General features: G+C 35.9%; 1 protein-coding gene across 3 annotated transcripts in view; it reads right to left on the bottom strand.

Annotated features, from left to right (window-relative positions):
• The window catches only part of LOC6038082, a 44,276-nt gene extending 31,976 nt beyond the window's left edge, over positions 1 to 12,300 (bottom strand). For 2 of the 3 annotated variants that reach the window (XM_038257559.1, XM_038257561.1), the window contains exons 1-3: positions 11,763 to 12,261; positions 4,663 to 4,777; positions 4,376 to 4,581 (exon numbers count right to left, since the gene is read on the bottom strand). In XM_038257559.1, the coding sequence (XP_038113487.1) occupies positions 4,376 to 4,581; positions 4,663 to 4,777; positions 11,763 to 12,136 (695 nt within the window). In that variant the 5' untranslated portion in view covers positions 12,137 to 12,261. Of the gene's footprint in view, positions 1 to 4,375; positions 4,582 to 4,662; positions 4,778 to 11,762 lie in introns of all 3 variants that reach the window. The other variant, XM_038257560.1, reaches the window with a different exon arrangement.
• Positions 12,301 to 17,394: the final 5,094 nt, after the last annotated feature.

Here is a 17,394-nt window from a genome sequence, read left to right as displayed (position 1 = left end):
TAAATTTTATTTAACTGTCATCAATCTTGCTGCATATTTCCGTGGAAGTCAATGTCACGAAAATGCGTTCGATTGTTCTCTGAGATAAAAATTAATCTGTAATCGAATCAACAAATTAAACACTGCATTTGGTATGCAAGTGCAGTAGCTCTCAAAATCAGAAAAAAAGCCTCGATTTGTTTGGCAAAGCAAACACGACCTGCTAGCTTTGCGTTCCATGCATGCCATCCACGAGAGAAGTAGAGAGCAAATATGGCTTATCGCGTTGATCGTGGATGATTCATAAATTTTGCCCGCTTTTGACCTGGATCAGCGACCGGTAACACAGCTGACGTTCGGAAAGTCACGTTTTGTTTGCGCAAAAACTGTATAACTGACATTGACATTGAAATGATGCCAGATTTTGTGCGGAAAAACTATGGTGGAAAATTGTCATTTTTTAGATATCGTTTGCTGAAGGCCCAAATTGGAAGGTTTTGTTTATCTCGATGACTGTTCAAATAAGTAAAACTGACTTTGATTTTGATTTCATATGTTCAGTAGAGTGGTTCAAATTTGCATGGATGTACTGAGCCTAAATCTCAAATGTGAGCTCAATTGGACGAAAACTCGAGCATTCCACCAAGTATATTTTCAGTATGATTTTGAATGAGAAATAAGCAATTCTCTACCAAAACCGGAAATAGATTTTATTTGTATTTTTTGATTTGGCTCAACCTTTGTGGGGGCCTTCCCTATGACCAAATAAGCTATTTTGCGTCATTGGTTCACCCATACAAGTCTCCATACAATTTTGGCTGCGTTCATACAAAAATGGTATGTAAATATTCAAACAGCTGTAACTATTGAGTGAATTTTCTGATCAATTTGGTGTCTTCGGCAAAGTTGTAGGTATTGTTGAGGACTTTTGAGAAAAAAATTGGTAAACGAAAAAAAAAAAATGCAGAGTTTTTAATCAACTTTTTTTTCACTAAAACTCAATTTCCCAAAATACGTAATTTTTGATTTTCGAAATTTTTTGGTATGTTTTAGGGGACAAAAATCCGCAACTTTTGAGCCATAGAGAAACATGGTCAAAAAATCTGCCGCCGAGTTATGATTTTTTGAAAAAATAGCGATTTTGAAGTTTTCTCAATCTCACCAAAACAACCCACCATTTTCTAATGACGATATCTCAGCAACTAATGGTCCGATTATCAATGTTAATGCATGAAAAATTCGTGAAATTTTTCGGTCTTTTCGAAAAAAATACTTTTTTTAAATCAAGACTAGCATTTTAAATGGGCGTAATATTCAATGTTTGGCCCTTTTAAAATGTAAGTCTTGTTTTCAAAATTTTCAAAATATCTTTTTCGAAAAGATCGGAAAATTTCACGAATTTTTCATGTATTAACATTGATAATCGGATCATTAGTTGCTGAGATATCGACATCAGAAAATGGTGGGTTATTTGGTGAGATTAAGAAAACTAAAATTTTCGTGTTTCATTTTCTTAAAGCGGCTCTATCTCAGCAACCCGAGGTCCAATTTTCAATGTCTCTTAGACAATTTTATAGCAAATTTTCTGAGCTTTTTGAAAAAAAAATATTTTTAGAAATGGTCACTTATGATCACTATTTTTAAAAATTGAAAAACTGCAAATATTTCGCTAAAATCAAACTTTCAGTGGCTATATCTTGAAAACAGAGCCCTTTATCAAAAAATCTGTAAAGTACTTTTCGATTGCAAATTCAATTTTGCATTAAAAAATAATTTCAAACTTGTTTTTGCATAAAACTTCGATTTTTTCAAAAATTCATAACTCGGTGGCAGATTTTTTGACCATGTTTCTCTATGGCTCAAAAGTTGCGGATTTTTGTCCCCTAAAACATATCAAAAAATCTCGAAAATCAAAAAATACGTATTTTGGGAAAATTGAATTTTAGTGAAAAAAAAGTTGATGAAAAAATCTGCAATTTTTTTTTCGTGTACCCATTATTTTTCTCAAAAGTCCTCAACAATACCTACAACTTTGCCGAAGACACCAAATTGATCAGAAAATTCACTCAGTTACAGTTACAGTTGTTTGAATATTTACATACCATTTTTGTATGGACAGCAGCCAAAATTGTATGGAGACTTATATGGGTAATTCTCTACCAACTCACACGAAATCGGGAAAAGTTGCCCCGACCCCTCTTCGATTTGCGTGAAACTTTGTCCCAAGGGGTAACTTTTTTCCTGATCACGATTCCGAGGTCCGTTTTTTGATATTTAAAATTAGACGCCCGATTTGATGGCGTACTCAGAATTCCGAATAAACGTATTTTTCATCGAAAAAAACACTAAAAAAGTTTTTAAAATTCTCCCATTTTCCGTTACTCGACTGTAAAAATTTTTGGAACATGTCATTTTATGGGAAATTTAATGTACTTTTCGAATCTACATTGTCCCAGAAGGGTCATTTTTTCATTTAGAACAAAATTTTTCATTTTAAAATTTCGTGTTTTTTCTAACTTTGCAGGGTTATTTTTTAGAGTGTAACAATGTTCTACAAAGTTGTAGAGCAGACAATTACAAAAATTATATTTATAAACATAAGGGGTTTGCTTATAAACATCACGAGTTATAGTGATTTTACGAAAAAAAGTTTTGAAAAAGTTACTTTTTGCGTTTCTCTTTGTTTCGTCGTCCGTGTCTGTCGCGGGTGACCATGAATGGCCATGATCGATGACGACCAACTATTTCAAAACTTTTTTTTCCTAAAATCGCGATAACTCGTGATGTTTATAAGCAAACCCCTTATGTTTATATATATAATTTTTGTAATTGTCTTCTCTACAACTTTGTAGAACATTGTTACACTTTAAAAAATATCCCTGCAAAGTTAGAAAAAACACGAAATTTTAAAATGAAAAATTTTGTTCTAAATGAAAAAATGACCCTTCTGGGACAATGTAGATTCGAAAAGTACATTAAATTTCCCATAAAATGACATGTTCCAAAAATTTTTACAGTCGAGTAACGGAAAATGGGAGAATTTTAAAAACTTTTTTAGTGTTTTTTTCGATGAAAAATACGTTTATTCGGAATTCTGAGTACGCCATCAAATCGGGCGTCTAATTTTACACAAAAGTCCCTTTGACATCAAATTTCTATCTCATCGCCGTTTCAGGCTGCAAATTATTGAAAAACACCTCTTTTTTCACATGTTCAAAAATGGAAGGGGTCGTACCGCCCCTCCGTCACGAGATATCAAAAAACGGACCTCGGATTCGTGATCAGGGACAAAAGTTACCCCTTAGGACAAAGTTTCACGCAAATCGAAGAGGGGTCGGGGCAACTGCTGTGTGAGTTGGCGGAGAATTACCCATATGGGTGAACCAATGACGCAAAATAGCTTATTTGGTCATAGGGAAGGCCCCCACAAAGTTTAAGTCAAATCAAAAAATACAAAAAATAAAAATGGTTGAAATCGGCCGATATCGTAGAGAGTAGCTCAAATGTTATTTTTTGAGGGATGGTTTTTGTAGTTTCTAAAGCTAATAAAAAGCTGGTCGTCAACTATCCCCGATTCTTTCTGTCCCAAAAGCCACCGACTTTGAGGTAAACAATTTCATCGGATTTTCGCTGTCAGCTGGTTTGTGGTACCACCTTATCAGACGGCGCAGACACGATGATAGCACCACTAATTCCAAAACAGCAAGAAACATCAGCCAAGCTATTAGTCAGCCCAGATTAAGTACTTTGCGTCGTTTTCCCAACCAACAACTCTATCTCTCTTTGTAGTAATAGACTCACTGAAACCCTGCTATTTGGCTGCAGTACTGGTGCCGTGGTGGTGTTTTGTTGATGCTGATGATGGTTGAAAGGATTTTGCTGAACGGCTTCAGCATCTTCTCGATTGTCCATCAGGGATGGGGTGGAAGAATTCGAGACGACGAGACAATGATGCATCCATCCCTTCTTCAAATTTTAATTATCCTTCTCTCGGTTTACACTTCATAAAGTGTAAAAGTTTACGTTACGCTCGCTCTATGTGAATTTACGTCGGGAAGCTAAGCTTTAGTGGCAAGCAATTAATTTTATCCTCTCCTCGAACAAACTGTAACGAGTGGAACCCTCAACTGTTTTTTTTAAAATTAATCCAAATTGTGTTTTTATGCTCATCAGTATTTTGGCTGATAACTTTTGATTCTGAATCATGTTAAGAAAATAATTGAAATACAAAATATATTTCAAAATAAATTTCCAATGTAAATTGTTAAGGGTTTTGGAATTTCAACAGAGCAGCTAACGATATCGTTCAACGCGTCTTTATAGTTTTATGAGGTGCAAAGATGGACCAACAAGGATTGGCGAGGAATTTACGGGAAGGCAACAGTGTACAAATTACCTGGTCGTTAGGTTCGGTGCAATCAGGTTGTTGGTGGTGTAGCAGATGCCGTACTCGGTCAGCGTTTGCATCGTCCGGATGTACTCGAGGTTGTTTTGGCTGCGCACTCGCAGCTCCTGGTCATCCCGACGCGTCAGGTCCTCCGTCAGGTTTGCGATTAGGGACATGTAGTCCTTCGGTTGAATCCGTAGCATCGAGAGAATGCGCTGTGGTTGGAGCGAAGAAGGGATGATAGGGGGCTAGTTGATGAACACGTGTATTAATTACATCAAACAATGGAAGCTTACATCTACGTTTTGTGATCCCTTGATGTTGCCAAAGTTCATGTAGGTTGAATTTGCTAGCGATTCGATGAACGCAAACAGTTCCTCTTTTTCTTCAGAGTCATGGATGTAGTTTTTGCTGAAAAATTTAGAATATTTAACAAATATCTTACATTGTTTTTCCAGTTGATCCACCAATTTTGCGAGACAAATTGAATTTCTTATAATAAAAATGTATTATTTTTGTCAAAGGCACACATTTTTTTTTTATTCAGGTAGATTTGGACTTTTAAGAATCTCAATTCAACTTTTTTTATTTCATTGAAGTGTGTCAAATTCCAAACCCAAAAATTTTATTTTATAATAACAAGCACACGGGGAAGCCGGGGAAGAAGTCATACATATTGTAAAACAAAGGCTTGGTAAGTAGTAATGTTGACGGATTTTGTTTTAGGAAAAATATGTATATTACTTCTTAAAACTAGCTTAATCCACCTGTGTGGTTGGCGCTTTCTCACTCTTTTCTGAAAATGGATTACAGTCATCCCTCATATTCGGAACAGTTTACAGATCGGCCAATGTTCAAAAAATCATAGCAAATCGGTAATTGAACTTAATGATTCGCTTTTACCTTTATTTGAAAGCTTTTCATGCGATCTTTCGAATGCTATATCGAACAACTGCAAATTTTTACTTTTAAATCAAGTTTTTGAAGAAAAAGTTTGACCCTTGAAATCCACAAATTTGGAACACTTTTTTCTTACGAATGTAAACAAACTTTGGATCTCTCCAGGAGTACACATTTGTAACAAAATAATGACTTCACACTATGCAACCAGTGAAACTCAAGCTTAGTGATGTTTTATCCATGGTATGATAACTTTTTTGTGAAAATATCAGTTAAATTCAGGTGTTCCACAATTGTGAGAGGCACAATAACATCCCACAATCATGGAACAGGCAATTTGGAGGCAGTGTTTTGCTGCTATGGATAAAATAGTGTTGAAGTGAAGTTTTTTGTTCAAAAAGTACTATTTTTACTAGTGAAATTGCAAGAAAATGTCCAAATAAAGGTACTAAAAATAGTTGGGTCGAGAGAAAAGCTGCATTTGGCATGCTATTGACAAATTATCACAAAAGTGTTCCGAATTTGTGGGTGTTCCGAATATGTGGGATGACTGTACCCAAAAGACCCGGAAACAATTGACAACTTGTGTGTCGACAAAGTTGTAGGTATTGATGAAGACTATTCAGAAAAAATAGGTAGGGTAGAGGACCCAGAAATCGCCCACTTTATAGTGGGAATCTAAGAAATTTGACGAGAATTCAATGAAAATTTATGGTTTTCGGTTTTATTGAAATAACCTTTGGTAAACCTTTAAAACAGGTAAATTTTTATGAATTTTTAGATTAGATTTTTATGAAATTCAGAAATGCAGTGAAGCAATTGATTATTCATTTACATTAATTTCGTACAAAATAAGTTGTTTTCCCTCATTAACATTATTACCCGCTGTAGTCGAAATTGACAAAAAATATGGCGGCTGTAAAAAGGCTTTTATTGAAAAGCTTACAAAAACTTGATCAACAATAGAAATTCAATAGTAAAGTTTCAATTAGAGCTCGACTTGAATGAATATGCATACTTGCATAATAAATTCAACCAAAAATTTGTACAAGTTAGCTAAATACAGATTAAATCCAGTAGGTGGGCGTAAACTAGGTCTTCTACCTTTACGGATTTTTTGACAAATTTTAAATTTAGTTTCTTTTATTTGCTGTATTTTATCCATCCATCTCGAATGTCTCTGGCTCTGGTCTCTGTCTGGCAATTTTATTTGAATTTCTGAACTTTTCGATTTTTTTTGAATAGTCCTTAATGGTTTCTTCGGTCTTAGAGAAGAACCACATGAAGTTTGAACCAAATAAAAAATTATAAATTTTGGTGAAGAATTCCTCTCCTATCAAATGACAATACTTGACAAGATTTGACCATTTATCTAACATACGGATGTATGGGCTAGTCAGTTTGATAACACCGACCAACAAAATTTCTGTGCATTCCCAATTCGAGACAAAGCATGAATTTTGGGGTCCCCAAAAACACATACCCTTTTGTTTTTTTTTTTAATATTTAGGCTTGGCCGCATGGTTTGCTTTTAATTTGCACAGTAAAGTCGACAAAATTATTTTTTTTAACAATGTTTTTTCCAGCTGATTCAAGAACATAGATTTTTTAAATGTTTTTTTATTATTTATTTATCATGAAGACAAGTCAATCAAGCGGTTGGATTCTTCCGAGGCTTCGTTGGCACCGGAGCTTCTTTCACGGGAAAAATGCCGGTGTACGGAAAGTTGGCTGGCAACGCCGGAAGCTGCTGAACGGGGGGTGGGAGGGGAACACTCTCAGCGGTGGGGTTTTCGGGAACTTTCTCGGTGGCGTCAGGAGTTGGTGCGTCTTGTCGTTTAATGCGTTCGATTGATAGCCTAGAGAAATAGAGGTTATCGAGATGTTGCAATCGAGGTGATGGGTTCAACTTACGGGCTACATTCGATAAAATCTTGATTGAACATTATGCAGAGCAAATTTCCTGGGGGATCCGGCAGGGAATCAGGCTCGGCCAAGGTGGCACCAACCAGGAAGAGACAAAGAAATGGTGAAAATTTGCCGATCAGAAACATCTTGATGCGTTGAAGTTTGACTGGCAAATGAACACGTTATTTTTTCCATGAGCTACTTTGATGAAGTAATTTGTTTTCTAGAAACAATTTCTGTTCCAAAAATGTTTAGATTCTCAAAGTGCTTTTTGCTGTCCAAACAGCCACTTCCAAGAAAAACAATAATCCTTGAAACTTTTCCCCTTTTGTGCTTGTTAATTTTCCAAGGCATCAAAAAGTATGTACAAAACAAAACAACAACAGTAAAAGAAAACTTTCCCTCAATTGTTTTTCCCCCCACAAACGCGTTGAATTGCTCGATTTTCCGCCCATTTTGTTAAATGTCGTGTTCATAACTTTCGCCGGGCCATGTCGTAAATCTTGGAGCAAATCTGCTACTCTCCTTGGTTGAGTTTCGGAAAGTCCCCCAAAAAGTGCACACCACTAACCTACACTAACAAACCACACACATTTGAGCTTTCTGAAAGGGAATACGGACCAAACAAGAGTGGGATTAAATGCGGAAAGCATCAGAAAGCAGTTAAATTAATGTCATAAACTTTTGTTTTATTGCATTACGTCGTTTGTGCTGTGTGGCTTCTCGTTTATGGTCATTTTCCGAGAGAGGGGAAGTTTTTCTCTGGTTGCATTTTTTCGAGCTTGTGTCTTGGGGAATTTTTTGAAGGAAGCGGAAATCAGGATGCCTTTTAATCTTCATAAAATGAAATCTGATGTTTTATGTGCAGAACGACTCGATATCGCTGAGTGCAGCTTTTTACCGATCATAAAAATTATTATTCTCCCCTATTGAGATTTGGCAAAGTGCATCGTTCTAAAGAAAACTGCTTTTCATAACGGGGTGCACTTTTCTATATTTTCAATTGAGATACATCTTCATCTATTTCCATGATTGAGGAGTCCAAAAGCACAGTCATCGTTTTATGGCAGCTTTCAGTAATGCGACAGCATTCGAAAAGAGAGAAGGGGGGCAATTTGGAAATTTGATGCAGCTTTTTAAGGAGTGATTTTGTTGTTTTTTACAATATACTCCACTGAGCAGGGATACATATAAATAAGTGAAGTGCAACATGAATTGCAGTGTTCTTGGAGACGGAACCTGATTGCACTTTTCCAGGAGGGCTGGCAGTACAATGCGATGCAATGCACTGGTGCAGAGTTGTATGAAATATTTTCCGGAGCAAACAAATGCAGCTTTTTACTTATGAAAAAGAATTTACGATGAGCGTTCTGGGTCATGATTAAAATTGAGATAAGGAGGGAAAAGCTGCTCACTGGGATGAGGCAGCTTTTGGGATGCAACACAAGGGCTCATAAATTGGAAAGCTTTTCACCCGTGTGCAATATCGTTTAGAAAGCTTTTTTAATAAATTAATGTTGCCTAAGAAAGGCCCTATAGGTTATTTGAATTGAGCAATATTTGTTTATTTGTTGGAGAAGCTTATGGTTATCAATCAAACAAATACTTTAAATGTAAGAAATTTCAATGTATGTTTGCTTGCTTGAACTTTTTCCGATTTTTTGCCTATTTATACAGCAATTCCTCACGAAAACAGCATGATTCGAAAAAAAAGCTCTCCGATTGGGCTCAAAATTTTTCTGGGGGTTTCTTGGCCGAAATAATTAGACCCGTATTTTTTGTTTGGCCGTTAGAGCGACCTACGCCGTGTTAGGGTGGTTCAAAAAATGGCAATTTTCGTCGATTTTCGCAAATTTTTTTTTTCAAAAAATCATATCTCCGCGCCATTTTATCCGACTTTAGCTGTCTTAGGCGCAAAAGAAAGGAGATTAGTTCGGCTATTTGGGAAAAATAGTAAGAAGTTTCAACAATCTAACTTAACATTTGAAAAGGTCATATGAAAAATTAAAATGCTGTTTTGAAGGTCTCGGGACCAAAGAGCCTATATCTGAAAATATTTTTATCGGATTCCTCGGAAAATTTCACATTATATATCAAAAAAAGGTGAAGTAATTTTTTTGATACTCTGAGATACGATTTTTTGAAAATAAAAACTGGGTTTTTTGACGCGCCACGCGCAAAAATGGGAAAATGACGAAAACGGGAAAAATCGACTTTTTCCACTAAAACTGCGATAACTTGAAAATTTCAGCGATGACCTATACATGTTAGGGTATCAATATTTTCGTAATTGAAATACGCAATTATACGATTTTTTCCCGTTTTCGTCATTTTCCCATTTTTGTGCGTGGCGCGTCAAAAAACCCAGTTTTTATTTTCAAAAAATCATATCTCAGAGTATCGAAAACATAACTTCACCATTTTTTGATACGAAACGAAACTATTGGCACTACGCCCCCCGGGGCATGGCCTTCCTCTAACGTGGGATTTCTGCTCCAGCGCCTCTGACGAGACAGGAGAAACCGGGACCGACGTTTTACTTCACCATCCGATAGAAGCTCAGTGGATAAGGCGGGAATCAAACCCGCGTCTCATAGCATCATCGGGATCGGCAGCCGAAGCCGCTACCCCTGCGCCACGAGATCCACGAGGCTCTTCCATTGCACCATTTTTTGATATGTTATGTGAAATTTTTCGAGGAACCCGATCAATATATTTTCAGATATAGGCTCTTTGGTCCCGAGACCTTCAAAACAGTATTCTAAGTTTTCATACGACCTTTTCAAATGTCAAGCTAGATTTTTGAAACTTCTTACTATTTTTTTCTAAATAGCCAAACTAATCACCTTTCTTTTGCGTCTAAGACAGCTAAAATCGGATAAAATGGCGCGGAGATATGATTTTTTGAAAAAAGTGGTTTTTGCGAAATTCGACGAAAATTGCAATTTTTCGGACCACCCTAACACGGCGTAGGTCACCCTAATGGCCAAACAAAAAAATACTAAAATACATGCTGTTTTCGTAGGAAATTGCTGTATATTTTTTTGCAGCATGATTTGCATAATATGCTTTTTATAATTTTTGTTATTAATGTATTGGGTCAATATCTACCATTTCCATTTTTTGATATCTCGTGACGAGGTTCTCCTTTAATTTTTGAACATTCAATAATATACGGGTAATTCTCCGTCAACTCACACAGCAGTTGCCCCGACATTTCTTAGATTTGCGTGAAACTTTGTCCTAAGGGGTAACCTTTGTCCCTGATCACGAATCTGAAGTCCGTTTTTTGATATCACGTGACGGAGGGGCGGTACGTCTCCTTCCATTCTTGAACATGCGAAAAAAGAGGTGTTTTCAATAATTTGCAGCCTGAAACGGTGATGAGATAGAAATTTCGTGTCAAAGGGACTTTTATGTAAAATTAGACGCCCGATTTGATGGCGTACTCAGAATTCTGAAAAAACGTATTTTTTTTTTATCGAAAAACACTAAAAAAAGTTTTAAAAATCCTCCCATTTTCCGTTACTCGACTGTAATTTTTTTTTTGATACATGCCATTTTAAGGGAAATTTAATGTACTTCTCGAATCTACATTGACCCAGAAGGGTCATTTTTTCATTTATAACAAAAATTTTCATTTTAAAATGTCGTGTTTTTTCTAACTTTGCAGATTTATTTTTTAGAGTGTAATAATGTTCTACAAAGTTGTAGAGTAGACAATAACAAAATTTGATGTCTGTACATAAGGGGCTTGCTTATGAACATCACGAGTTATCGCGATTTTACGAAAAAAAAGTTTTGAAAAAGTTGGTTGTCGTCAATCATGGCCGTTCATCGTCACCAGCGACAGACACGGACGACGAAACAAAGAGAAACACAAAAAGTATTTTTTACAATTTTTTTTGTAAAATCGCGATGACTCGTGATGTTTGTAAGCAAACCCCTTATGCTTTTATATCAAAATTTTTGTTATTGTCTGCTTTACAGCTTTGTACAACATTGTTACACTCTAAAAAATATCCCTGCAAAGTTAAGAAAAACACGAAATTTTAAAATGAAAAATTTTGATTCGAAAAGTACATTAAATTTCTCTTAAAATGATATGTTCCAAAAAAATTTACAGTCGAGTAACGGACAATAGGAGAATTTTTAAAACCTTTTTCATGTTTTTTTTTCGATGAAAAATACGTTTTTTTCGGAAATCTGAGGACGCCATCAAATCGGGCGTCTAATTTTACATAAAAGTCTCTTTGACACCAAATTTCTATCTCATCACCGTTTCAAGCTGCAAGTTATTGAAAAAACACCTCTTTTTTCGCATGTTCAAAAATTGAAGGGGTCGAACCGCCCCTCCGTCACGAGATATCAAAAAACGGACCTCGGATTCGTGATCAGGGACAAAAGTTACCCCTTAGGACAAAGTTTCACGCAAATCGAAGAGGGGTCGGGGCAACCTTTCTCGATTTCGTGTGAGTTGGTAGAGAATTACCCATACAGTTTTTTGAGTTTATAAAATTAACTCAAATAAATGTCCGTAGAAGTAGTTACTTTGGTGAATTTCTCACCACTACGTTTTTATACTTACTCACAAAACTGATGAAACAGCTTCTCATCAATCCGGTTCATCGGACAGATCGTCAAGCTGGGCATCGAAATGTTCCAGTAGTAGTGATCCTTCTCGATCGTCACCACGGTACTCTTGGTTTGGAACCGCTCCCACGACTCCAGGCTCAACAGTCCGCAAAAGTAAACCGCGATCATGATCAGTGCCAGCCACATCAGCTTCTCGATCCCGTGCAGCAGGGACATTCCCAGGTACGTGATCCCGTGCAGGGCACCGTGGGCTAGGAAATTTTTCATGAACGTTTCGACCGGACGCAGCAACAGCACAAACTTGTTGGTCTTTCTCTCGGCAGGGCGCTTCCGGGCAACGACGACGGCCTTCTCGGTGGGCTCCATTTCGTGTGTGTGTGTGTGAATTGAGCTGTTTAATGAAATTTACTCGACTGATTAATTGGCCGAGTTCTCAATTCCGGCGATTGCACTCACTTATCCGCTCAATTCAACTGGCGGTGAAACGAAACGAAATGAAATGAAAGCCGGAATTCGACTGACGTTTTCCAGGCTGCAGCCGAAAATGGCGTGTCGGGAAAGTGGCATAAAATTCAATTTTCATATAATTGTGCAAGCATACGCAATTCATAAATGCTCCGGTGGATATTAATAATACATTCTCGATGTTTAAATTGTAATTTATGCATAAGAGCGTGTTATACTTTATTTTCATGCTTTGAGCACTGCTGCATGGCCACGGTCACTCATTGAACACTGATTGTAGCAGTAGCAGCAACAGCCCCTTTGCGATTGTTGTACTATGCTTGGTGAGTTCTATTTTAGTTCATGGGAGAAATTTCTAAAAAAGTGATATTTAATTTGGTAGAACTCGATTTGAAATGAAAATACTCACATCAAGATAGCACTCATCTTCCTTTAACAAATGTATTCTGATACGGCACTATGAATTAAGCTCATGAACCAGCAACGCGATATCCTGTCGTGACGCCTGTTGTATACGAGTGACCGTTTATGCGTTTGGATAGACGCTGCAGAGTTGTATGGTTGCTGCTTCTAAACCTGAAGTTGATGGGTTTTATCCCGAAAAAAAAAAAACAAATATATTTGTATTATTATTCAAAAACAAAAATGACTAGGAACATTAGGTTTCACGTTTCTTTAAAATTACTCTTTCGTACATTTAATTTTCTCTGTCTTGTACCGATGAAAAGCTAAAAATACCTAAAAAGTTGCAAGTTATCAAAAGTCACAGGAAAAAAATATTGATATAACAACAATAAAAAAATACCCACTTTTAATTGCAGAGGTCTAAGTTAATTTCTCTAATTTTATTTTTTTTCGAATCAAGACTAACATTTTAAAGTGCCAAACAATCAATATTACGCCCTTTTGAAATATTAGTCTAAATTAATTTTTTTGGAAATATTGTTTTCGAAAAGATCGGAAAATTTCACGAATGTTTCATATTTTAACATTGAAAATCAGACCATTAGTTGCTGAGATATCGACATTACAAAATGAAGGATTGTTTGGGTGAGACATAGAAAACTTCAATTTTCCTGTTTCTTTTTGTTTAGGCCGCTGTATCTCAGCAACCAGAGGTCCAATCTTCATTACCTCTTAGACAATTTTATAGCTAGTTTTCTGAACTTTAAAAAAATATTTTTTGAAATGGTCACTCACTCTTTTTAAACATTGAAATACTGCCAATATTTCACTGAAATCAAACTTTCGGTGGATCTATCTTGAAAATTGGACCCTATATAGAAAAATCTGTACATAAAAAATTAGGCCATTTTTTTGCAAAAGATTTCGTTTTTTCCAAAAATCACTATTTTTCAAAAAATCATAACTCGGTGGCAGATTTTTTGACCAAACTTCTCTATGGCTCAAAAGTTGCGGATTTTTGTCTCCTAAAACATATTAAAAAATCTGTAAATTAAAAATTACATATTTTGGGAAATTGAGTTTTTGTGACAAAAAATACATTGAAAAATTGGCAATTTTTTTTCCGAGTACGTATTTTTTTTCAATAGTCCTCCACAATACATACATACAACTTTACCGAAGACACCAAATTGATCAGAAAGTTCACTCAAAAGTTACAGCTGTTTGAATATTTACGTACCATTTTTGTATGGACAGCAGCCAAAATTGTATGGAGACTTGTATGGGTAAACCAATTACACAAAATAGCTTCTTTGGTTATAAGGAAGGCCCTCGCAATTTATGGTAGAGAATTGCTCCCATATAATTTTCCATACAAATTTGGCAGCTGTCCAAACAAAAATGATAAATGAAATTCAAAAATCTTATCCAGTGTTCCCACTAGCCTAAGCCATCGGCTAGGCTAGGTTCATTTTTCTGGTTCAGGTTCACTCCACACGTCGGCAAGCATCGTCGGCTCAGGCTCAACGTGCGCCGTGAGCCATGGTTCATTTGGTTCAAACCAGGCGAGGCTAGCCAAAATGAACCATTGGCTTGAACCAGGCTTGAACCTGATCAAAGAATGTTAGGCTAAACTAGAGGTGGGCAAAACCGTTCTTTTTTAGGAGCCGCTCATTTTCGTTCGCTCACTAAAAAGAGCCACTCTTTTGAACGGCTCTTTCGCTCTTTTTCAAAATTTTGATAAAAAGGTTTTTTTTAAGAATTGTGTGATTTTAAGAACTCTTTTCTAAATTGTGATTTAATCGATGAAGTTTATAAACACTGAAGTTAAATCAGGCAAGAGAATTATTTTTTTTCCATAATCTTTCAGCTATTTAGTAGATTTTTGGTAATATTTTACAAGCTATGCTATGCAATGGTAATATTTTACAAGGTAAAATGCCCAAATTTGTATTCGGATAATACTTTAATGTACGATCAGTTATATAAAGAAAAGCTTTTTCGTTTTGTTTAGAAAATCATTTACTTTTGGAATTTCAAAGAAAAGTAGGAAACTGAAAATAAGTTTGAAAACTTTAACTTTGATATTTTGGGATTTTTTTTATAAGCAACTATTTTTCAATTGAGCATTGCATTTTCAATTCTTAAAACAAATTTTGTGATGCAATTTGTTCGAAATTCAATAAATTATATTCATAACAAGTTTAAAAATCATTCTATCTTGGAACGGTTCTTTCAAAAGACCGTAGTTTAAAAAAGAACCGCGGTTCTTTTTTTTGTGAGCAATGGTTCATTCGCTCTTTTTAGTGAACCGGCTCTTTGAGTGGCTCGCTCTTTTTTTGCCCACCTCTAGGCTAAACGGCGAGCTCTGTTACACCATGATACTGTTCAACCCTAAATCTACTACTGCGTAACAGTGTTACACCGTAACAGTGTTACATCGTAACAGTGTTACACCGTAACAGTGTTACACCGTAACAGTGGTACACCGTAACAGTGTTACACCGTAACAGTGTTTTTTTTTTTTTTTAATTTGAAAAGATCGAATATTGGTGAACCTAGCCTAACCGGTTCATTTGGGAACTCTGATCTTATCTTATGAAGAATTTTTTATTGATTTTGTATCTTCGGCAATGTTGTAGGTAGGGATAATAACTACACTGAAAAAAAAAAAAAAATGATACAAGGTGAATTTTTTGGGTGATTTTTTTTTATTTTCTGATATGTTTTAGGGTTGATGTCAACTTTTTAGAAATTTTCAGAATGTGCAAAAAATCATTGACCGAGTTATGATTTTTGGAATCCATACTGATTTTTACAAAAAAAAAAGAAATATGGATCGCAAACAATTTTCAATTTATTTTTTTCGATAAAATATCAAATTTGCAATTAAGAACTTTAGTGAAATTTTAATGAAGTGCACCGTTTTCAAGTTACATCCATTCTTAGGTAACGTTGCTGAGATATTGCCATGCAAAAATTTAAAAGATGAAAATTGATGTTTTCCGCCAAGTCTCACCCAAACAACCCACCATTTTCTAATGTCGATGTCTCAGCAATTAATGGTCCGATTTTTAATGTTAAAATATGAAACATTTGTGAAATTTTCCGATCTTTTCGAAAACAATATTTTTAATTTGTTTAAATCAAGACTAACATTTGAAAAGGACGCAATATTGAATGTTTGGCCCTTATATATAGCGGAATAAAAAGGAACAACTTGTCCCTTTGTGGCAGTGCGTGGCCGAATGGTTACGCTGTCCGCTTTGTAAGCGGATGATTCTGGGTTCGATTCCCATCTGCTGCAACCTTCCATCGGATGAGGAAGTAAAATGTCGGTCCCGGCCTCGGTTGTTGTTAGGCCGTTAAGTCATTCCAGGTGTAGGAGTCGTCTCCATGCCATAAGTACAAACAACACACCAAACCAAGCCTACTCCGGTGGAATCGCTGGCGGCGGTTGGACTCGCAATCCAAAGGTCGTCAGTTCAAACACTGGGGTGGAAAGTTCCTTGGAGTAGAAAGAGGTTTGGGTGCTCTCCCCATTCAAGCCTTCGGACTCCTAGGTTCGAGCAGAAACTTGCAATAGAGACCACAAAAGACTCGGGGGTCGTTAATGTGGATGGTTTGATTTGATTGAACTTGTCCCTTTGTATTCATAGTAATGCATTCTGCTAAAACGCTCAACCAAACCATAAAAAATGTAAGTTTGAAAATGATAAGCGTAATCGGTTAAGGGTAAAGTGTCGCTTTTTATCGTTGAAGTTGGTGAAAATTTTTCATACAAAAACATCTTCTTTAAATCGTTGATAACTCGTCAGAGTTAACTCGGAAGGTTTTGCGGTCTTGGACAAAGTTATTTGTCAAAAAAATTTACATGAGATTCTCAAACTTGACAATGGTCCCACACATTAGACGCCACTTTTTGAGGAATTTTGAAATTTTGGCTTTTCCTCATATTTTTTTTTATTTTTTCCATACAAACTTCAACGATAAATAGCGACCCTTAGCTCTTAACCGATTTGGGTCAAAATTGACACAATTGCTTATTTTTACCTAAAGAATCAAACCAGGGGATATCTCTTACGATTTTCCAAAATTTCATTTTTTCTTGTCACCCTAATGTACACTTATAGGCAACGTATGTGTATTATTCAATGTACATGAAATGTTAGATTTTGAATCAACATTTGTAAAATTTCCTTTGCTCTAGTTTTAAGCACTTTCACTTTATAACCACTTTTCATAGCAATTTCAGCTTGTGTTTTTAGTAAATTATTTGATGTAATAGTTTCATCGTGAATTTCGATATAAAATTTAAAAACATACCAGAGAGGAACTTCAAAACTCTACTAGGAATTTAAGTAAACAAATTGTGTTTTGAATATTCGCATTTTGCTGTCAAATGTGTCAATAGTATTGAATTGATCTAATCTAATCTAATCTAATCGAACACAAGCGCAGCCAGTCCGAAGAAAGCTTCCGGGAAAAACTTATGGTTAGATTACGCCTCAAGTTCCTTCTTGTCATTATTAATCATTGCAAATACTTTCGAGAACCTCCGAAGTGTATTACACTCATTAAAGCGGCCTGGCCTACTGCGTTGCATTAACATTAAGAAGAAGAAGCCGGGGACATACCGTACCAACCGGTTCGAGTTATTTATAGATTATAATGGTGTGTGGTGTGTAGGGGAATCGTTGGGGAAGGGATTGTTGTATTATATAGTAAATGACCTTGTGACATTATTTCACCAC

Source organism: Culex quinquefasciatus, chromosome 2, assembly GCF_015732765.1.
Source record: "Culex quinquefasciatus strain JHB chromosome 2, VPISU_Cqui_1.0_pri_paternal, whole genome shotgun sequence".
Classification (NCBI taxonomy): Eukaryota; Metazoa; Arthropoda; class Insecta; order Diptera; family Culicidae; genus Culex; species Culex quinquefasciatus.
The sequence above is the reverse complement of the archived record's forward strand: the minus strand, read 5'-3'. Positions and strand labels throughout refer to the sequence as shown.